The sequence below is a fragment of the Malus sylvestris genome, chromosome 2 (genome assembly GCF_916048215.2).
Source record: "Malus sylvestris chromosome 2, drMalSylv7.2, whole genome shotgun sequence".
NCBI classification, from domain to species: domain Eukaryota; kingdom Viridiplantae; phylum Streptophyta; class Magnoliopsida; order Rosales; family Rosaceae; genus Malus; species Malus sylvestris.
Window position 1 is genome coordinate 18,656,629 of NC_062261.1, and position 23,240 is coordinate 18,679,868.

Genomic DNA, 23,240 nt, shown 5'->3' on the forward strand with positions numbered 1-23,240 from the left:
CTGCGACGTGCTCTTCTCGTCTGCCGTGTGGTGAGCTCGGTGTTGGACAAAAAGTGGTGCAGCTTCTTCAACCCCATCACCCTGCAGTCGGTCACGTCTATGTTCATCGTGTTCATCCGAAGTCTTCACTGCGGCAGAGGAAAAGCTCACCATCATCAAAATTAGGGCAGCAACAACAAACTTCATTATCCTGCAAGCTTAAGGGAGAGTTGCATGAGAGTATGAGGACGGAAGGATGAAGGACTGCAGCATGGTTGCTACAACCGCTCGGGCTTCCGTTTATCGTCCTCGACGGCGCTGCAAATGTTTCCACCAATGGAGAAGAGGAAGGAGGGCGCTGCCTTCACTCTATGAGGTATGTTTTATTGCTGAGGACGGTTTGCCGCATATATAAATATATATATATATTTTTTTATTTTTATTTTTTATATAGTGCTCTGTCAGGCTGAGGTTGCTAAACCGGCGAAGAACCTAGGAAGGCATCAAAAGTCTGCTCTGCTTGACTCGGTCAGAGAAAGTGAATGCGAGTGCAGGTTCGAATGACAAGGCCGAGTTGCTTTCCCCGTCTTCAACCGCTGCAGCTTCATTCTTGTTGCTACAGGTTCGTCTTTGCTGTGGCTTGGAGAGAGAGACGTCACTGCAAAGGAGAGAGAGAGAAACACCACATCTGGATTCAGATTTTGTGCATCTGCAGGTCTTCCTTTCGTTTGTGGGTGACTGTGCAACTTTTATGAGAGGAAGAAGAAGAGTCAACGGAAAAGAAGGTGTTTGCGGACGAGGTCGCGTGGCTGACTTGGAGGTCCACTTGCTTCGGGTGTGCGCACCATGTGTTACAGGTGGGGTTTTGCTGTGTAATGCCTTTTGGTCACAGTTTTCCCTTGGTGGTGACGTTGGCGTAGTGCTCACCTTTGTAATATGGCTTTGTAACCAAATCATTTCTTTAAAGAAATAAAATATTCATATCTTGAATTGCTATTTATTCTTCAAAGTGTTTGTGTTTTTGTTGGTGATGTGACTGTACTTGAAGTTTTGAAGTTTCAAGTTGCCTACGTACCCCCGGTTGATGAGGGATCAAGTCATAACGTAGTTCGAATGAACGATGATTTTTTTTTTTTTATAGTGATTTTGATGATGATTTTGCCGTACACAGTTTATGCTCTTGCGGGCCAGGAGCCTTGTGCCGTGTGCAGTTTAGGCTCATGCAGGCTAGGAGTCTGGTCGTCGCCTTTTAGGGGTAGTAACGCTTCAAGAATCTGCCATTGATGGGACCGATCTTCAAGCCGTCCTCTGCCATGATTAAGTAGGCGCCGCTTATGTAGACCTCTTGTATTACGTACGGTCCATCCCACTTTGATGTGAACTTGCTTTTTGTCTTGTGAGTTGTGATGATAGGCCTTCGTAATGCAAGGACGAGATCTCCAGTTTGGAAAGACCTTGGGCGGACCTTCTTGTTGAATGCTTTGGATAGCCGTGCTTGGTAGCATTCCAGGTGTTGTTGAGCTTCGAGCCTTCTTTCGTCAAGTGATTCCAACTCTTGAAGGCGCAACTTTGCATTCTCTTCATCAGTCAAACCTTCTTGTATAGCCATCCTAAGTGAGGGGATTTGACTTTCTAGCGGTAAAACAGCTTCCACGCCATATACGAGAGAATAAGGGGTAGCTTGGGTAGGAGTCCTATGCGTCGTCCTATATGCCCAAAGTGCTTCGCTTATTCTTTCATGCCAGTCCCTCTTTGTTCGGCCGATCACCTTCTTTAAGAGGTTGCACAATGTTTTGTTGAATGCTTCCGCGAGACCGTTGGCCGGAGCATGATACATGGAAGACTTGTGCTGCTTGAACTTGTATTTCTCACAGAGCTCGTCTACAAGTCGGTTGGAGAACTGTTTTCCATTGTCCGTGATAATGTAGCGAGGCACACCATATCTGTGGATGATATGTTCTTTGATGAAACGGACAACAGTTTCCTTTTTTACTTCCCTTAGGGGTATGGCTTCAGCCCACTTGGAAAAGTAATCTGTTGCAGCTAGGATGTAGGCTTCTCCTGCAGATGACTTTGGAGTAATTGGTCCCACGACGTCCAGTCCCCATGCATCGAATGGCCACGAAGCAGTTGTAGGGTGTAATGGTTCAGGTGGTTGATGTATGAAGTTGGCGTGGAATTGGCAAGCTTGGCACCTTTTGGCATGTTCCAGGCAATCCTTCACCATACTTGGCCAGTAGTAACCCATTCTTTTGAGCTGGAAATGTAGCTTTGGTCCAGATTGATGCGCCCCGCACACGCCTGAGTGCGCTTCTTCCATGGCTTGATTGGCTTCTTCCTCACCTAGGCATCTCAGAAGTACTCCTTCGAAAGAGCGCCGGTAGAGTGTTTCTTTGTAGTAGAGGAAGCGAGGTGCTCGTCGACGTATTTCAGAGCGGTGTCTAGGATCATTTGGAAGTTTTCCATACTCTAAGTAGTCAATCAATGGTTGTCTCCATTCTTTAACATCGACTGGAAGTACCGAGATGACATTTGTATCATCTAGTAGCATTTCGGTGGTGAGGGGGATGACCCATCTTTGGCAAACTGGCACGTCTGCCGCTTCGTCTTCTCCTAGTGTCATACTCGAGGCTAGGTTAGCGAGAGCGTCTGCCATTTGATTTTCTTTTCTCGGCACATGTTCTAGTGTTACGGCCTCGAACTTTTGTAGCAGCTGAGTTGCCAGTCGGAAGTACGGGACGAGATCGTCTTTTCTCACCTCATATTCAGTCAAGAGTTGACTAATTATGAGCTTGGAGTCGCCATATACCTCGAGGGTTGTGATTTCCATGTTGATCGCCATTTGGAGCCCGATGATTAGTGCTTGGTACTCAGCGACGTTGTTGGAGCACAATTCGCTTAGTTGGAATGAATAAGGTAGTATTTGCCTTTGTGGCGACATGAATACTACTCCTGCCCCCGCTCCGTCTGCTCGTGCAGATCCGTCGAAGAACATCGTCCATCTCGGGAATATGTCAATGTAGAATACCTCCTCGTCAGGCAAGTCGTCTGAGATTTTCCAATCGGCTGGGATTGGATGATCGGCAAGGAAGTCTGCTAATGCTTGTCCCTTGACGGCTTTAGCTGGGACGTAAATGATCTCGTATTGATTGAGAATCAACGCCCATTTAGCTAGTCGCCCTGTCAAAACTGGCTTGGACATGACGTATTTAACCGGGTCAGCTTTAGCAACCAAGTGGATGGTGTAAGCATGCATGTAATGTCTGAGCTTCTGGATGGCAAACACCAAGGCAAGGCACATTTTTTCTATTGAGGAGTAGTTCAACTCAGCGCCGGTGAGTGTTCGACTCAGGTAGTAAAGCGCTCCTTCTTTCTGGAATTCGTTTTCTTGTGCCAAGAGTGCTCCCACTGAACTTTCCTGAGCGGCGATGTACAATATGAGTGGTTTCCCGGGCACAGGCGCCCCCAGGACAGGTGGACTTGATAAATATTTTTTTATGCTTTCAAAAGCGTTGTGGCACGCTTCGTCCCATACGAACGGGACATCCTTTTTCATGAGTCGACTAAACGGTTGACAACGCCCTGCAAGGTTGGAGATGAAGCGTCTGATGAAGGCTAGTCGTCCTTGTAGACTTTTCAGCTCGTGCAGGTTTCTTGGCTCGGGCATGTTTTGAATGGCCTTGATCTTTGATTGGTCCACTTCAATGCCACGGTGCTTGACAACGAAGCCGAGAAACTTTCCAGAGGTGACGCCAAATGCACATTTTAACGGGTTCATCTTGAGGTTGTATTTTCGCAGCCTTTCGAACACTACTCGCAAATCCTTCAAGTGATCTGATCTTTTCTTTGTTTTGACCACCACATCGTCTACATAACATTCTACGTTTTTGTGTAGCATGTCATTGAAGATTTTCTGCATTGCTCGCTGATATGTGGCTCCAGCGTTCTTTAGACCAAAGGGCATCACCTTGTAGCAGTAGATACCTTTTGGAGTGCGGAATGCTGTTAGTTCCTCATCTTCGAGAGCCATACGAATTTGATTGTATCCAGAAGAGCCGTCCATAAATGACAGTGCCTCATGGCCAGTGGTTGCGTCCACCATGATTTCGATGATCGGCAAGGGAAAGTCATCTTTTGGGCAAGCGTCATTGAGGTCCCGAAAGTCTACACAAACACGTATTTGTCCAGATTTCTTAAGGACGATGACGATGTTGGAGATCCACTTGGGGTATTGCACCTCTCGAATGAAGCCTGCTTCGATTAGCTTGTCAATCTCTACCTCGATTTGTGGAATGAGCTCGGATCGATAACACCTTTGAGTTTGCTTTATTGGTCTCGTTCCAGGCTTAACTGCAAGATGATGTACAGCGATGACAGGGTCAAGGCCGGGCATTTCCTTGTAAGTCCAAGCAAAGACGTCTTTGTACTCTGATAACAGTTGGTAATACTCATCTACCTCGTCTGCACTTAGCAGCGCACTCACGAAGATAGGTTTCTGCTCCTCTTTTGTGCCTAAGTTGAGCTCCTTGAGATCATCGACCGTGGATTGCCCCCCATCCTCAAGTTGCGGTGGCGCAGCAGTGACATCTTCTTCGGGGATCTCATCTTCTTTGCCTTCTTGGATCGTGATGTGGAAGACATCTTGGAATTCCTCTTCGGTGTCATCCTTTCGGGTGTTGTGGTTACGAAAATCTATGTAAGCGCGGAGTTCCCCTGATTTTTTAAAGGCAACATTTAAGTTCCGTCCTGCATCCATGACCTCTTGAATTAAATCGGCTTCGTTTATGTTATCAATCTCAGCTTCATCTATGCTTAAAAGTGTGCTACCAATAGTTTCTTGCCCCCTTTTCGACTGGTGCATTTGTGAATGCGACGTAGGTTTCATGTGTAATTTCTTTGAAGTGACATGAGTTATTCCTTCAACTTCGCTTGACTTGGAGCATGCCCCCAGCGATCGAGGTGGCGATTTTGAGTCGAAAGAGCCAGAAGCGACGTCTTCCTTAGGGATTTCATCTTCTTTGTCTTTATGGATCGTGCCGAGGAAGATGCCTTGGATCTCCTCTTCAATGACATTCTCTTGGGCTTGTTGGCATGAAGATTGTCCAGTGTGGATGATGGTGCGCCTTCTTACTTTCAGTGGTCCGTTTGTGTCCACCTCCAAGATTGCTTGGCGCTTCATCCTTGAAGGAATTGAGCTTCGAATATCACATTTTTCTGCTATCATGTCGAGCTTTTCTTCCTTTGACACTGTCCTCCTATTTCTAAAAAACTTCTTGTTGTCTTCAAGTCTTTCCAAAGCTGACTGACGAGGAAGAGAGCTAGTCGTGTTGCTTTGCCTCTTAGGTTTTGACAACCTTTCAAAAACAGAGCTTTGGGATGCTGGCATGTTAAGTCTCTTGAAGACGGAGGTTCGGTTTTGACCACCAATGCGATTAAGTGCTGACATTCTGGGTCTTGAACGATTCATCCTATCGAATACTGACGTCCAAGGGGTGGATTTAGGCTCATCATGATCTTGTTCAATACTCACGCTGATGTGTTGAGTGCTAGCATTTTTCGCTTTGCTTGAGATCTTCACGGGTGCAGTTGGTGTGAAGCCAAGTCCAGCTTTGTTGTTATCAACTCCGTAACCATGCTTCTTCAACCTCTTTTGAGTCTCAGTGAGGTCACGTTCTTTATTGTTAACGGTGTCTGAAATATTTTTTCCATGATCCGAAGAAGAAGCGAAGTCGTAGCCAGCTTTCGACATGAGTTTATAGGCGTTTGGATCAAAACCTTCTTCGGTCCTCTGGGTTGGGAGAAAGCTTGGTTCCACCCCCTTCGGTAGAGCTCTTATGAAGCCTTGTGGTAGTCTTGCAACCTTAGTGCTGCCTAGCTGTGTCAGAGGCAAAACTGCCTTCGTCTTGAGCAACTTTACATTATCCATATGCCGCTGTGCATCGGCTTTGTGTGCTCCAAATTCGAACGGAGATTGACCATTCTTTCTTCTCGACATCGGGATGTATCGGAAGACGGGTGTGTTTGGTCCATTTGAGGGCGTCATACTCCCCTTTGTTGTTGCACGTCTAGCCAGCTCATTATCGTTCTTGCTCGAAGACGGCATAATTTCTTCTTCTTGCTTCTTGGGCATGGCTTGTCGCTCCTGCTTTTTAGGTGTTGCCTTGCCCGTGGATTTGATCTCTTTTGGAAGAGCTTCGGGCACCACGTCTTCGTCCATGTAGAACTTGGCGTCCGCGAAATGTGATTCGGCTTCAGTGAATGGTTTGGTGTCGCCATAGATCACCTTCACTCCTTCTCGGTGGAATTTTAAGCATTGGTGAAGGGTGGACGGTACCACTCCATTCGCATGGATCCAAGGCCTTCCTAAGAGTAAGCCGTAGGAAGTTCTTGCATCAATCACGTGGAATATCGTGCTCGACTTGAGTTCACCAATAGTCATCTCCACTCGGATCATGCCCATCGCTCTTTGTCCTCCTTGATTAAAACCTTGGATTAGTAGACGACTTAGGGACAGCTCATCCGCCTTGATGCCGATTGTAGTCATTGTTGACTTTGGCATGATGTTTATGGCTGATCCACCATCCACAAGCATGCGGTTGACTTTGTGCCCCTTTACATACCCAGAGACGAAGAGAGGACGGTTGTGAGGCTTGGATCCTAGCAGCAAGTCTTCGTCGGTGAAATGGATTGCGTCCTCTATGGCACAACATGTGGCACATTCATGTGGCCGAAGCTTCAAGTCTTCGTTCTTGCTTTCTTGCACTTCATGTTCATTGGGACTTTCCAAGGCCGCTGCTAATGCTATTCGCATCTTCTTTGGTAATCGTAGCGCTTCCTCAATGCTAAAGTGTGTTGGCAGACCTTCTTCGAACGTGAGAGTTTTTTCTCCCTCAGTGGTGGTATCTTTGCTTTTTGAAGGTTCTTCCGTTTCTACTTCGACCATATGGCATGCAGCGATAGTGCACTGTTGGAAGAAGTCATTCGGGAAGTACTCGCGCAAGGAGACAGGAATGCGTGGCTCTTGCTCCACGGGTTCCCCAGCATACGTTGGCTTATCGACTTTTACGTTTCTTTTAGGCTTCCTACTGTTGCGGCGACGGTGTTTTCTCACTTGTTCCACCTTTGGTCTTGTGGCTTGTGGTTTTGGTTTCCTTGTTTTTTTGTAGGTCACCAATGTCCATCCTTCATCATCATCGGTATACGCATCTTGTTCGTTTGCCCCCGGCGATGGTTGTGTAGAAGGCGCCGTGTAGCTTGCACATTGATAGGAATGGTCGGGTGTTGTTTGGAGAGGCACAGGATCGAAAGATCCGAACGCCACTGTAGTAGTATGTGTTGCGGCTGTGTCCTCAAGGTCTAATTCGATTCTCCCTTGTTGCGCTAGCTTCATGATGAGTTCTTTAAGGACGAAGCATTTGCCCACATGATGGCTTACGATACGATGGTATTTGCAGTATCTAGGATCGTTCGTTCGATTCATTTCTTCAGGGCGCTTGCACTCTGGTAACTCAATTACCTTCTTTTCCAGCAAGTCATCTAACATTGCATCCACGTCTGAGTCAGGAAAAGGGTACGTCTTTTGCTCCAACTCTCTCAAGGTGTTTTTATACTTGTCTTGGGTGCGAGGAGGCTCACTTCTCTTTGTCTCCTTTGCCTTAGTCTTGGAGGAAATCTTGACAGGCGCGGATGGGGTTTTGATAGGCATGGATGGGGTTTTGATGGGGGTAGTGTTGACAGTAAAAGTTTCCTTGGCAGGCTTTTTTCCGGCCTTGTCCACACTCGGGGCGAACACCTTATCCTTCTTGAAGTGGGTGATCGGCTCATTCTTTCCGTGATTGGCGATACTCAGCTCCATGTCGTGGGAACGCGTTGCCAGCTCCTCAAACGTTCTTGGTTTTATGCCTTGGAGAATGTAATGTAACCCCCAGTGCATGCCTTGAACACACATCTCAATGGCAGAGGTTTCAGAGAGCCGATCTTTGCAATCCAGACTTAATGAACGCCATCTATTTATGTAGTCGACGACGGGTTCCTCCTTCCACTGTTTCGTACTGGTCAGCTCCAGCATGCTTACGGTGCGGCGCGTGCTGTAGAAGCGGTTGAGGAATTCCTTTTCCAGCTGATCCCAACTGTTGATAGACTCAGGCTCGAGGTCGGTGTACCAGTCAAAGGCGTTGCTTTTCAGCGAGCGCACAAACTGCTTGACGAGGTAGTCTCCCTCTGTTCCAGCATTGCTACAGGTTTCAATGAAGTGGGCGATATGTTGCTTCGGGTTCCCCTTTCCATCGAACTGCATAAACTTTGGTGGTTGATAACCCCTCGGCATCTTCAAAGCGTCAATCTTTTTGGAGTAGGGCTTTGAGTATAGTACGGAATCATGTGAGCTTCCTTCATACTGCGTCTTGATGGTGTTGGCGATCATCTCCTGCAGCTGCTGGATAGAGAGAGACCCCATGAGTGTCGCCGCTTGGTCTGGCTTCAGCGTCTCTTCGACGTTCTCCAATGGAGGTTCCTCATCCTCGTCGTTTTCCTTCTTTACTGGATTATCCCCTTGCCTGACTTTCTCATCGGGCTTTGCATCTAGCTGGTTAACGAGTGCTGTGATTTGCAGGTCTTTTTCCTCCACAGTCCTTGTGAGCTTTGCAATTGCTTCATTCATCTGAGCCAGCTGCTCCTCAATTGAAGTTGTTCCAGTAACCATGACTTGCATAGCTATGCCGCTGCTTGAGTCGGCATCGGAAAGTAAGGATTCAGAGTACTTCCTCTGGCTTTCCTCTCTTGGCGCCCTGAGCGAGGCCAGGGTGATCACCGGTTCGAACCTCGGGTGCTCTTGTGCCTTCGGCGGAGTTGACGAAGGGGCGAAAGAGGCGGCGGAAAGAGCTTTTGCCTTGCTTCGAGTTATGATGCCTGAAGTGATGCCCCCTGCCGTGATGACACTCTTGTTTCTTGCATTGGCAGCGAGAACAACTTGGGCCTTCCTTGACGCCATTTGTGCTTGTTGCGGATTCAAAGATAGAGATGAGAGGTAGAGACTAGTCCCACTGGGCGTGCCAAATTTGTAAACACGGAATTCCTGCAATGAATGAGACAAGAACAACGTGCACAAAATAATATTTGTATTAATGATTTAGGGGTTACAATCTCTTCTACGAATTTGGCCTCTGATTCTATCTTTGAAACATGTAGATGTAGTGTTGTTGATCCAGGGGCCGTCGAGGCTTGATCTTGGACGAACAGATGATGAACGATGAACACCTTCTTCAAGGGCCGTCGAGGCTTGATCTTGAATGGGTGGAAGTTCTTCAAGGGGCGTTGGGGCTTGATCTTGAAGGAGGATTTCACGAAGAACAAATAGGGCTTTCTTGATCCTTCGGGATTTGCTTGAGAGCTTCTAAGTTTCGAGGCTTCAAGGCTTTGGTGTGGTGTGACTTCTCTTCCAATTTGGGAGTAGAGAAAGTGTATGTAAAAAAATCCTCCCTTGATTCTTTGATGGAGGAGCCTATTTATAGGCTTTGGGAATGAACCACCACCATCCATTTGTTTTGGTGGATGTTGTAGGTGAATTGGTGGATTGTTGTAGGTGAATTTGGGTGGAGGTTGTAGGTGAATTTGGATGGATTGTTGTAGGTGAATTTGGGTGTATGTTGTAGGTGAATTTGGGTAGGTGAATTTGGGTGGAGGTTGTAGGTGAATTTGGATGGATTGTTGTAGGTGAATTTGGGTGTATGTTGTAGGTGAATTTGGGTAGGTGAATTTGGGTGGAGGTTGTAGGTGAATTTGGATGGATTGTTGTAGGTGAATTTGGGTGTATGTTGTAGGTGAATTTGGGTGAAGGTTGTAGGTGAATTTGGGTGAAGGTTGTAGGTGAATTTGGATGGATTGTTGTAGGTGAATTTGGGTGTATGTTGTAGGTGAATTTGGGTGAAGGTTGTAGTTTTAATGCAATGGTCAACATTTATTTCACTAAAATTTCAATGTTTACAAATGTAATTTTAATGTGATGGCTAACATTTATTTCAACGAAATTTCAATGTCTACAGCCGCACCTTCCCTTTCTGTTTCCCTTGCCGTGCAAGGGATTCCCCTTTCCCTCTTTCTTTGCCGCATTTCCCTTTCCCTTTTTCCTTGAAATCTGATTGGTTACCCTTTTCTTGATGGATTTGGAGCATTAAAACCTTTCCAAATTTAATTCCTAACCATACTTTTCCTTCCCCTATAAAATAAAGCCTTTGCCGCACCATTCAACATCATCCACCCATCCACCCTTCACCATAACTCACCTATATCCATCCACCACCATAATTTACCACTCATCCATCCTCCCACACCTTGTGCCGCAACAAAGAAGAAGAAGCAGGACCCTTGGACGTGCTTGCCATTCAAGATTGGATTGCTGGAGCGTTTTTAGGTGTTTTCATTCTTTGTTTTCAATGTTTAAGTTTAATTATCTTTGTTTTGTGAACATAAGGAGCTAAACTTGTTTTAGTTAGGGGGAAATTCAAAGCCATGAACATATTTGCAATATGAATTGATTACTTCCAGTTGTGATTCTATGAATCGTGAATGCAATTTACTTAACTGTTTGATTGATAACTTATTCTTGTTTGTAGATTAAGGATGCATACTTAGTTTGCATGCATGAATTTGATGCTAGAATGCAAGGGAGTTTCACCTAATCGTTATGAACTTGTATTCATAAGTAGTGGAGGTTGCTAGTCACAATCGTGTTAAGTAGATTCCTAGCAGGAGTATCATGCTCATCATAGTTACGAATGCTTTGTCAATGCTTATGATTTTCATAAAGCTTAATGATCTTTGATTGTATCTCTGTTATGCTGTTCATGTAGGGAACTTTTGAAGAATGCTTTGGGTTGTCGAATGATGTCATCCAATCCAATAACTAAAGGAAAATCTGAAGATTAATTCAAGCGTACCTAATTAATCTGGGGTGTTGAGGTTCATGGTTTATTGAAAAGCAACTGGAAATTGTTTTGTATACAAGTGCGTCATGTGTGGAAAAGAACCCTCTAGCTAGCCCATCATCCATAGTTTTATCCCAAATTCGTCTTAGTTACTTGTTTTACTTTAAATTCGTCCAAAACCCAATCCCTTTTACTTTAGTGTGCCAAATTAGTTAGAATCTGTCTTAGGTTGTGTTTTTAAGTGTTTTGAGTCAAGCTAAAATCAATTTTCCTCCAAAGTCATTCGTAGTGTCTAGTTTGAGTCTATTTAGTTGTTTTAAGCTGTTTTGAGTCTTTTAAGTCTGTTTTGAATCATTAGAGTCTAGTTAAGTGTTTTTAAGTTTATTTTTATGTTTTTGAGTCAGTTTAGAATAGATTAGCAATCCCTCATAATCCTCGGTCCAGAATGATTCCTACTTACATCTTTACTACAATTGTCAATAAGAGGGTTTAATTTGTGTGTTACTTAATTTTCGCATCACGAAGCCATATATAAGTACCAATCACCTCTAGGCATATAGTGACCATTAGATAAGCACAAAAATAAGTGAATATAATCTTTCCAAAATACATATGCATAGATATCATCCGAGCTCAATAGCTCAAACATCATATCATAAAACATATTTGTAGTATATAGTCATCAATCATATATACTATGAAGATCATAAAATCGATAAAGCATGAATATCATAAAGCATAAATCTAATTTACTCATAAACGTTTCATAAAACGTAACCACTAAATCATGCTTTTCATGTATGCATTTGTAATAGTAAAATATGTATTTTAGAAAGGGTCTACTCACAGATACTTCGCCGTCGAAAAGCGTGCAAACTAGAGAAGACGGAAATGCCACAATAAATGTACCTAAGCACATAAAGGGTCCAATTAATAAAACTCTACCATAACAATTGAATTTTGGGAAACGGATGTCATAAATGGATTCAGGACATCGAAAAACGAAAAGATGGACCTTGGGTACCCCTACACGCCGCCCGGATGGCCACACGCTGCCGTACGCACTGATTTGGGTTGGCGAAAAAGTCTATGACATTGCCGTGGGCGGTGGCAAAACACAGTACCTTTGATAAAGCTATGTGTGCTCTACACACCGGCCAAGACATGAGTTCACATACCCTTACGCGCTGGCCAGGGGTCTGGGATCCGACTGGGTTTGGGCCATTCCCACTTGGATTTGGGCCAAGGGTTTTGGGCTTGATTCTAGGCTACAAGGTTGGGCCTAGGGTTTTAGGTTGGGTTATAAAGGTGGGCCTGGGTTGTGTGGCCCAAATACCTAACTTTGGGTTCCAAGTTTATTGAGTTGGGCTGGCCAATTGGGCCGGGTTCCAAGGCCCAATGAATTGGGTCGGCTCAGGTTTTATGGATTGGGTTTGACCCGTTCTCAAACCAGTTCTCACGGAGACAAAAGTCAGAGCTTCCCAAGCTCTGGTCAACCTCGATTCTTAACCCTAACATACAATCTACTTACCAAAATGAAAACAACCAAGTGTAGAGAGAAGTCTAAGGGTTAGTTCCAGTTCAGGTCTCGAGGAAAGAGGCAGGACAAATTAGTGTGATTGTGGTGTGGCTTGCCGGTGATGTGGGCTATGGTGGTGGTGCAACGGTGCACCGAGAGGGGTGAAAACTAAGAGAGAGCTCAAGGGAGGTAAGAGAAAGAGAGAATGTGATGGAGAGAAGGAAAGAGAGAGAGAGAGAGATGAAGTGATTGGGCCGGGGGAACAAAACCAAGGGTGGGCTCCACTTGGGCACACCAAACAAGAACCAAAACAACAATTTAAAATATCTATCAACCCCACCAATATTACCAAACTACCCTTTCGTTCCAAAATTCATAAATAAAAATTGAGACGGGTTGTTTACATTGATAGTGTATTATTTCAGGAAAAGACAAGTCGTGCTTTGTTATAATTTTGGGAAATACCCAGAAGTAGGATAATTTCTTAATCTTGGGAAAGAAATAGGACATTTCGAATATGCACAACATGCACATGCCGTGCACAACAATCAGATATAAATATGATTTTTCCTACACCTTGAAATAACCAATTGTTCTCTTATATAAATGGGTTATCCAGAAATTTCAGACCTCATTTCTCATTTTGTAGAGAGAGAAAATCTCTCTTACCCAATTCTAGTTCGAAGAACCGTAACCCACCCATCTTCTTCATCCAAGAGCTCTCTTTCTAACCCACCTATCTTTTTCATCCAAGCTCAATCTATCTCTTCTCTTTCCACCCAAGTAATCGACTTCACAACTCCTAAATCCATAAATTTGAGCTTACAAAATTCGTTCAAGTTCGATTCGAAGCCTCAAGTCCGCAGCGAGTACTTTGAATTAGAGCAAAAGCCCCAAATTCTAAAGCAAACAGATCCAAAACCACCACCCCGACCTTGGATCCAGTTAGCAAGCTCATACCAGATTGCTGCGAAGTCGACTACAGTTCAGAAAGTGATTTCAAATGAAGAGAAGAAGAAACACTGCTGAGGAGTTTAACAAAGGCCGTTGGATTTGAGAAGGGTGATGAAATTGGCGACGTGCGAATTGGTTTCTTAATTTTGATTTTTACCTTTTCATTTGTAAGTTTTGTGAACTGGGTTTGCTTAATTTTTCTTTTTGATTGATGGATTTTTGGAGTTGAAGTGATTGGTTTGGTGTTTCTTGGAGGAGACCCAAATCCTTCAATTTTGATTTTTTATTTGTTATCATTTCTCTGATTTATATGTCTGTTTTCATTTCTTCTGTTTTCTCTCTCCCTTTGCTCCCTATCTCAATCTACATTTACAAGCACTAAAATAGGGTTTGGCTTTGGCTGCAATTAAATGAAAAAAATGTATTAAAGGTAAGTTGCCTTTTGGAGAAGAGATAAATTTGAGTGAAAAATGAGAAATCAGAGTGGAAAGAAGGAAGAAAGAAGGATATGGTCAAAATTGTTTTGTGTACTCGTTCGCTCTCTTTGTATTAAGCACGCTCATACATTACATGTACAAGACATGTACTCGACATGCACATGTTATGCTCACAGATCTAAGCTCAACCCCCATAGCTCACAGCTCTCTCTTTGAAATTAGAAAAATGATGCAATCAAATAAATGACCATAAACTTTATATGAAGAATCAAAGATTTATTAATTTGAATGTTGTATCAAATTTGATTGTGTTCAAATATTTCAAGGATTTGAAAATTGTTGCCTGAATAGGCACGAAAGAACCCAACTGAATCAAAGGAAATTGTTTCACGAACTCGTTCATTTTTTTTCATATTTGCAAGGCCTGCCTCTGAATCAAAGGAAAAAGTAGTAAACTACTTTAATGTAAGGAGTATCAAATATGTAAATGTGCACCATATACAGTATATGCACACCACATGCACATAATATGTACAGTGCATGCATATGATATGCACAGAACGGGCGAAACTTTAACGGCAACATATTGGTATAGTGGATGCAATTAAAATATAATTATTACGTATATAAGGTTACAATGACAATTTGAAAAGTCTTGTTACGTATATCAACCACTGCTTAATAGTGCATGTGGAAAACATAATACTCGTTGTCGTTATTTCATGGACACACATGACCCTTAACGTCCTCTAAGCCTTTTCTTAATTTTGTTTTTCGCTGAGGCCAACTAGGTTGTGGTCATACTCACTAAATTCTAGGGCACATCATACGTGCATCATAACTAGTGAACGTTCTCCACACAAACCATATGCACACAACATGCACATTACGGAAAAAAATTCACAAATTTCTGCAATTGAACACTTGAACTAGAAATTGTTCCATCCTAGTTTTGTTTTTATTCCACAACCCATACACCCCAACATTAAACATAAATCTAATTTAACTTCTAAGTATTAATTCATCTTACAAACAACTCATTTATTCCATAAATCATTGATGAAGGAACTTGAAACTAAACACCCTACCTTACTATGCCTGCTGAAGCTTCAGTCGTCGAAAAAAATGTAACTTTTCGGCCAAAACAGAAATTATGGTACTCTTCTCTCCTCTCTTTCTCTCTCTCGCATCCCTTTGTTCTAAATTAGAGGTATGAGGTCAACCCAAAACCCAGCTCACTCTTCTCGCCTCTCTTTGGACTTCCCTCTCTTCGAAATTAGAGCTCGAGATCTGAGCTCAACCCAGAAACCCAGAGCTCACAGAGCTCTCTCGACATCCCTTTCCTCTAAATGAGAACAATGATGCAATGTGCTGATGATTTTTAGTATTTATATGTGGGTATTTTAGTAGTTTCGGTTTTTTACATGGTGTGCATGGCTTGTGCATGGCCGGTTTGTCCTATTTTTGTCCCAAGATAAGAAATTGTCTTATTTCTAAGTATTTCTCTATACTTTTTTGGAATTTTAACACATTCAATTGTGATTGTTTTTTTTTAATTTTTTTTATATAAAAAAGGTCTTGATAATGTTAAATGAATGCTAAGTCCCCCTTTCGGTTGATTTTTCGAAACTTTAACGAAAAGCTCCCGGTACTGTTCACTTTAATAAAAAATCACTTTTTTACACTAAAAAATCAATCCTGGTACTATTCACTTTACTCTTTATTTTATCCTTATCGTTAAAACTCAAAGTTTTCAAGCCTTTTTCATTATTTTTCCTTTGATTTTTTAGGACAATTTCTGCTCTCTTTTTTAAATATTTTTTAATGCTAAGATTTTGGTAAAATGGGGTAAATATTATTAAGTTCACTTTTCTCACTTTACTCTGCGTTCCTCTCCTTTCAAATTCCTCATTCAATCTTTCCTCTTCTTAACAAATGTTTTTTTTTTGTTTTTGTTTTTTTTGTTTTCAAAAAAACAAAAAAACAAAAAAAAAACAAAAACAAAAAAACAAAAACAAAAAAAAAACATTTGTTAAGAAGAGGAAAGATTGAATGAGGATATCCGGGGTAAAGTAGGAGTAGCCGAAATTGAAGGAAAGATGAGAGAAAATCGGTTACGGTGGTTTGGACATGTGCAAAGAAGGCCTACTGACGCTCCGATTAGAAGATGCGACTATGGGATAGAGGTTCAGGGCCGAAGGGGTAGAGGAAGACCTAGGAAAACTTTGGAAGAGACTCTAAGAAAAGACTTAGAGTACTTGGATCTAACGAAGGACATGACACAGGATCGAGCACAATGGCGTTCTAAGATTCATATAGCCGATCCCACTCAGTGACTCGGATTTTCCAAGTCTCCAACCGAGAAGTTTTCCTCACTCGGGAAATTAAGGGAACACTACCCCAACCTACATGCTCCACTCTGAAAGCTTCAACATACAAGCTTCAACAAAAGAAAATTCAAAGAACTTAGCGAAGAAGGCTTTGGTGTATTTAACACAATACGTTGAAATGAAGGAAATCTTATTTATTGATATCCCCGATAAGCTACAAATATGTACATATACATGAGTCAAAATAAACACACAAGAGGGAGCCTTCACAAAGGTTGCTTAGGAGAAGTCTCAGCAGTCGGTAGAGCCTCAGAAAGAGAAGGCACCGGAGGGGGATCATTTGGAGCCTTAGTACTGGACAGAACCCTAGAAGGAGGATGCATCAAAGGTTGATCATTTGGAGCTTCATTACGCGGTACAGCCCCAGAAGACGAAGGCAATAAATGCCTTTGGAACAAACCCACAAATCTCTGATGATCAAGTAAAACCTGACCATCAGTTTCCTTCATCTGGTCAAGCTTCCTCTTCATGTTTGTAGCATAGTCATGTGCGAGCCGGTGCAACTGTTTATTCTCATGCTTGAGCCCTCTAATCTCCTGTTTGAGACTCATAACTTCAGCCGCCAATGATTCAACTTGGCGGGTTCGAGCAAATAGGCGTTGGGCCATATTAGACACAGAACCTGCACACTGAACACTGAGAGCCAGCGAATCCTTAACAGCTAACTCATCAGACCGTTTGGAAAGTAGTCTGTTATCTTTGGGAGTGAGAAGGTTCCTGGCCACCACCGCAGCGGTCATATCATTCTTCATCACAGAATCCCCAACGGTAAGAGGACTAGTAGGGGAGACGAAGGATGGGCGCCATATGTTGTCTGGAGAAGGCGGGGCTGCCTCTTCAACAAGGTTCAAGTCAAAACGACGGTCGGAGGGGCCAGACATTTTCAAAGGTGTTGAAGAGAGAAGAGGTCGGACAAATCAAGATCTTAGAAGTGCAAGAATGGAGCTTCTACTGGTGGAGATTCAAGTGTGCTTTGGAACTTAATGCCAGCCCCTATAAAAATCTGCACTCGACGGAGCTTCAGAAATCGAAGAGGCGCCTGCTCAGAAATCGAAGAGGCGTTTGCTTTCTCATAAGCTGGGCTGCTTAGAGATCGCGAGGGTTGATCTCAGAAATCGAAGAGGCGTTTGCTTTCTCAAAAGTTGGGCTGCTCAAAGACCACGAAGGCCGATCTCAGAAATCGAAGATGCGCTCGCTTTCTCAAAAGCTGGGCTCCCCAGAGACCACGAGGGCCGCTCTCAGAAATCGAAGAGGCACCTACTTTTCCAGCCTTGTCAGCACCTGTCACACGCACACTCAGCTTTGCGGAAATTTTGGGCATTCTGTCAAAGACTTCTGGGGAAGTAGAAAACACATGAATCTTACTGTTCAATCACCCACTTCCCACACGCAACAATAGCTCATGGGTACCACAGATAACTTTGCCAAAGTTCTCTGCCAAAGTTGAGCACGTGAAGCTTGCAGCTCCCACTACATCGCTCTGACCAAGAAGGGTAAAAGAATAGCAAAGAAACAGCACTAACAAAGTTTAGACCCATAAATTTTGAAGGTCTAGCTACCATATTATTACCCACAAGGGTAAAGGAACAGTACCACTGCTGGATAATTGGAAAGTCCCTGTGTGTCAACCTCTGTGCTTCGTGGCAAGGTAGACTAGCAAACATGCCGAACCTTTACTCACATTCGAGAAAACACTCCCAATAAGATTGCTTGCTCCAAAAATCGAAGAGGCACCGTTCTCCGAATCTCGAGAGCCAGACTCCCAACATGACTACTTTTTTAAAAATCGAAGAGAGGGTAAAGGAACAGTACCATTGCTGGATAATTGGAAAGTCCTTGTGTGTCAACCTCTGTGCTTCGTGGCAAGGTAGACTAGCAAACATGCCCAACCTTTACTCACATTCGAGAAAACACTCCCAACAAGATTGCTTGCTCCAAAATCGAAGAGGCACGCCAGACCCCCAACATGATTGCTTTCTCAAAAATCGATGAGGCATCGTTCTCCGAATCAATCGAAGAGGCGCTCGCTTTCTCAAAAGCTGGGCTGCTCAGAGACCACGAGGGCCGATCTCAGAAATTGAAGAGGCACCTACTTTTCTAGCCTTGTCAGCACCTGTCACACGCACACTCAGCTTTGCAGAAATTATGGGCATTCTGTCGAAGACTTCTGGTGAAGTAGAAAGCACATGAATCTTACTGTTCAATCACCCACTTCCCACACGCAACAATAGCTCATGGGTACCACAGATAACTTTGCCAAAGTTCTCTGCCAAAGTTGAGCACGTGAAGCTTGCAGCTCCCACTACATCGCTCTGACCAAGAAAGGTAAAAGAATAGCAAAGAAACAGCACTAACAAAAGTTTAGACACATAAATTTTGAAGGTCTAGCTACCATATTATTACCCACAAGGGTAAAGGAACAGTACCACTGCTGGATAATTGGAAAGTCCCTGTGTGTCAACCTCTGTGCTTCGTGGCAAGGTAGACTAGCAAACATGCCGAACCTTTACTCACATTCGAGAAAACACTCCCAACAAGATTGCTTGCTCCAAAATCGAAGAGGCACCGTCCTCCGAATCTCGAGAGCCAGACTCCCAACATGACTACTTTCTCAAAATCGAAGAGAGGGTAAAGGAACAGTACCATTGCTGGATAATTGGAAAGTCCCTGTGTGTCAACCTTTGTGCTTCGTGGCAAGGTAGACTAGCAAACATGCCCAACCTTTACTCACATTCGAGACAACACTCCCAACACGATTGCTTGCTCCAAAATCGAAGAGGCACCGCCCTCCGAATCTCGAGAGCCAGACTCTCAACATGATTACTTCCTCAAAAATCGAAGAGACACTGCTCTCCGAATCTCGAGAGTCAGACCCCCAGCATGATTGCTTTCTCAAAAATCGAAGAGGCATCGTTCTCCGAATCTCGAGAGCCAGATACCACAGACCACCTTTTCAAAGTGCTCTGACAGAGTTAAAACATGTGAAACTGGCAGTTCCCACTACCGTGCTATGACCAAGCAGGGTAAAGGAATAGCATTACTACTTGTTGTTAGGGAGACTCCTATATATGTCGACCTCCATCCCCAACGGACAGGCAGACCTGCAAAAATGCTCAACCCTTCATCATATCTAAGAGGGCACTCCCAACGAAGCCTTTCGAAATATTCAGCTTTCTTTCCCCCCGATAATACCTCTGCAAACAAGCTATACTAGAGCAAGAATATCTCATATCATCAGGGTTAAAAGCAAGAGTATCCCATATCATGCTTTTTCCCTGTCTTTTCTTTTGGCCTTGTTTTTACCTGCAAGACAAGGAGAAAGAGAGCAATCAGTCAGCACTTGGAATTAAGCTTCCAGCCAGGAACTGACTGCCTGGAACCCCTTACCTGATTACTTACCTGGCATTGCTCTCGAGTACTCATCTTCAACATCTTATGTTTCCAGGGAAGATTCCGCATCTGCTTGAGGAACAGATAGGGCAAGTGCGAAGGATACAAGGAAGCATGTGGAGACAAGCGTAACAGCACACGTGCCGATACATCCATTACTCTGTCAAAAGCAAAAGTATCCCATATCAGCAGGGTGGAACGTACTCTAGATTTGATGGACTTGTTTTGACCCTCAAATTCTTCAGTCGGCCTTAATACTCTGAAGGAAACCAGAAAACCCTCCAGCTCAGTTCAAGAATAAGCCTGTGGAAAGTTACTTCTTCAAAAGCAAAAGTATCTCATATCATCTCTTCTCATTTTTCTTCTCTTTATCCTTCATGCTGCTGCAAGATGGGGAGAAGGTGAACAATCAGTCGGAGCTCTGATTGCTTACCTTGTCTGTCACCTCTTTCAGCAGACCCCCTAACTCGGCGACTTGGGGGACTCCTACTACATCGTTTGTATCGCGCTTGACCAAGCCTGAAACTACAAGTAAGCTTCAAGTGAAATTGATACATTACCTTGTGCATCTCCACCAGTTAAAGATACCACCCCTGGATGGAGGAAGAGTACTTCCAGAGAAGATGCCACATCTACCTATGAGACAGATAAGGCAAGTCAAGACGACACCACACTCCGATACTTAGAAGTTTCGTGATTACGAGATCATTCTCCCACAATATTTCCTAATGTCATTTGTACTAAATCATTCACTTGTACTCACTAAAGGAGAGCTTGAACCTATGTACTTGTGTAAACCCTTCACAATTAATGAGAACTCTTCTATTCCGTGGACGTAGCCAATCTGGGTGAACCACGTACATCTTGTGTTTGCTTTCCTATCTCTATCCATTTATATACTTATCCACACTAATGACCGGAGCAATCTAGCGAAGATCACAAAAAGCGACCGTTTTCGCTACCTAGGATCTATCTTGCAAGAGAACGGAGAATTAGATGGAGATCTCAACCATAGAATACAAGCTGGATGGAAAGAGTGCATCTGGCGTGTTGTGTGACCGTCGTAGGCCACTGAAGCTCAAGGGAAAATTTTATAGGACGACAATAAGGCCAGCGATGTTGTATGGCACAGAATGTTGGGTGGTGAAGCATCAACACGTACACAAAATGGGTGTAGCGGAGATGAGGATGCTTCGTGGGAGGTGTGGGCACACGAGAAAGGATAAGATTGGGAATGAGGATATCCGAGGTAAAGTAGGAGTAGCCGAAATTGTAGGAAAGATGAGAGAAAATCGGCTCCGGTGATTTGGACATGTGCAAAGAAGGCCGACTGACGCTCCGGTTCAAAGATGTGACTACGGGACAGAGGTCCAGGGCCGAAGGGGTAGAGGAAGACCTAGGAAAACTTTGGAAGAGACTCTAAGAAAAGACTTAGAGTACTTGGATCTAACGGAGGACATGACACAAAACCGAGCGCAATGGCGTTCTAGGATTCATATAGCCGACCCCACTTAGTGGGAAAAGGCTTTGTTGTTGTTGTTGTTTTTTTTTTTTTGTTTTCACAACTGATTTACCACACAATTTTAAAAGTGTACCTTTTTTTTTTTTTTTGTAACAAAAAGTTTAGAGAGGGATTGGTTACTCTCACCACCTCATATTCATGACCTCGACTTGTAAGGATTTACGCGTGCTACATAACTGTCAGTTGTCACCGATATGGATTTGCGTAGGAATTTACAGATCTCACTACCATTGGTAGGGCATAATCACAACCTCGACTTATAAGGAGATATGTGTGTTACTTAATTGTCAACTGCCACCGGTATAAATTTACGTTGAAATTTACAGATCGCGCACCAACTAATACTGCTGACAACGAGACTCGAATCTTAGTGGAGCGACACAAAACATAAATCTTATCAGTTAGGCCAACTTCCGTTGGCATTTTAAAAGTGATTATTTCTGCAACACAACCATGTCAAACTAAGCCTAAACGCGTTGTGGCCATATTTTCCAGTTTCCATAGAAATTGCTTGGAGGAGTTGTTGAATTACTACAACATTACATATATGCCATTCTGACTTTTTTTTTTTTTTGATCCAAGGTAACATGCATTACCAACAACAAACTTTACAACACAAAGGACCAAAATTTACAACAAAAAGGCCCAAAAAGAAAAAACACGAACAAACAACAGTGGCCCAACCAAAAGTTGAGATCGAAACAAAAGAAAACTCAAACAAGCCAGTTCTGTTGCATCCTCCGCCATAACTACTGCTGCAACCACCAAAACAGCAGCCGTGCATGTCGATCCACACAAATTCTTGCCCCTAATTAAGCCTCGCCTCATCGATACCAACATCCAATCCTAGGCTTCATCATTGATTTCAAAGACCATCTTGATGGTGTAGGTTAATTTCAGAGACCATTTGTAATAATAATAAAAAAATCGTGGGACCCATTTATGTGCCATATTAGCACATAATAGAAATTTTGACAAATTTGTGACGAAAGGACAACAATGATTTGCGACACCTATTTTCAGAGACTATATTGATCGATTTTTAATTTTAGAGACCATTTTAATGGTGGGGTCAATTTCAGATATCATTTGTGATAAATTCCCTTACATATATGCCCTTCTAACTTTGTAGGATTGCTTAGGCCATCTTCAATGGAGATGGCTAAGGGTCCAAAAATAAAAAAATGGCCTGATTTGTCAAAAATCTCATCTCAAACCGATCACTGGGCTATAATTCTATAAAGCCCACCATGCTATTATTTGGCCAAAGAGGTATCAGGCTAGCCAAATGTAGCTCTTCTCTTAGCCACTTTTATGGGGCCCAGTTCCTTAATTGTAAATTTAAACTCAACAACTAGATTTGAAAGCATTTAACAGAAGTTTAATTAAATTAACCAATAAATTTAAAATATAAAATTAAAACTAATAAATTATCGAGGGTTTATGTTTAGCTCAGGTTGGGGATTATATATGAATATGGTCTGATACTGTTCATTTAAAAATAATTTTTTGCAGGGCTTTAGGCCGCTTTGGGTCCCGACCACGCCTTCACGGTTTTGTTTCTAGGAACTTAGACGAAAACTTCCCAGTGGGTACGGGAAGTTCTTGTGTGAGTTGTTTCTGGGAACTCACACGAGAAACAACTCACACAAGAACTTCCTAGTGGGTCACCCATCATGGGATTGCTCTCACGTGAACTCGTTTAACTTCGAAGTTCCGATGGAACCCGAAGCCAGTGAGCTCCCAAAAGGCCTTGTGCTAAGTAGAGATGAGAATATACATACAAGGTTTACATGATCCACTCTCCTGGGCAATGTGAGATGTTACACTTTTAGTTGGAGGTGACCTTAAGAGCACTTCCAATGTAGGAAAACCCTCTAGGCAATAGGCAACTCAATCTCATTAAACGAACAGTAACTGCATGTAATAAACAATAATTGTCCAAGTAAATCTCTATTCCTAAATTGAATAACCAAAGTAATTGGTATTATTGTTTGAGAATTCGTAGTACGCACCCTTTTTTTGTGAGGGATCATAAAACTGCTTGAGAATTGGTTAAATTACTACATGCCCTTTGTAAGACTGCTGAAATAATGTCATGTATTTTACATAAGCCATACAAATTAT

General features: G+C 43.1%; 2 protein-coding genes across 2 annotated transcripts; both read right to left on the reverse strand.

Moving 5' to 3' along the window:
- Positions 1 to 991: 991 nt before the first annotated feature.
- On the reverse strand, positions 992 to 8,968 carry LOC126601936 (uncharacterized). The gene is made up of 2 exons (XM_050268717.1): positions 8,444 to 8,968; positions 992 to 7,495 (listed from the first exon to the last, which is right to left on the reverse strand). The coding sequence occupies exons 1-2, from the start codon at positions 8,966 to 8,968 to the stop codon at positions 1,229 to 1,231; spliced, it is 6,792 nt and encodes a 2,263-aa protein (XP_050124674.1). The 3' UTR covers positions 992 to 1,228.
- Positions 8,969 to 8,982: 14 nt separating this feature from the next.
- Positions 8,983 to 10,012, reverse strand: LOC126613842 (uncharacterized). The gene is made up of 2 exons (XM_050281448.1): positions 9,644 to 10,012; positions 8,983 to 9,606 (listed from the first exon to the last, which is right to left on the reverse strand). Exons 1-2 carry the CDS (start codon positions 9,932 to 9,934, stop codon positions 8,986 to 8,988), a joined length of 912 nt encoding a protein of 303 aa, XP_050137405.1. The 5' UTR covers positions 9,935 to 10,012; the 3' UTR covers positions 8,983 to 8,985.
- Positions 10,013 to 23,240: the final 13,228 nt, after the last annotated feature.

What these genes read in the sequence shown, in the direction of transcription:
- LOC126601936 (XM_050268717.1), bottom strand. Translation starts at nt 8,968, where the DNA reads ATGGCGTCAAGGAAGGCCCAAGTTGTTCTCGCTGCCAATGCAAGAAAC. An exon ending in CGCTGAAGCCAGACCAAGCG is followed by an intron (nt 7,496 to 8,443) that starts GCGACACTCATG and finishes CTGGAAAAGAAG; the next exon opens with GTAATTGAGTTACCAGAGTG.
- LOC126613842 (XM_050281448.1), bottom strand. Translation starts at nt 9,934, where the DNA reads ATGTTGACCATTGCATTAAAACTACAACCTTCACCCAAATTCACCTAC. An exon ending in CAACCTCCACCCAAATTCAC is followed by an intron (nt 9,607 to 9,643) that starts CTACCCAAATTC and finishes ACCCAAATTCAC; the next exon opens with CTACAACAATCCATCCAAAT.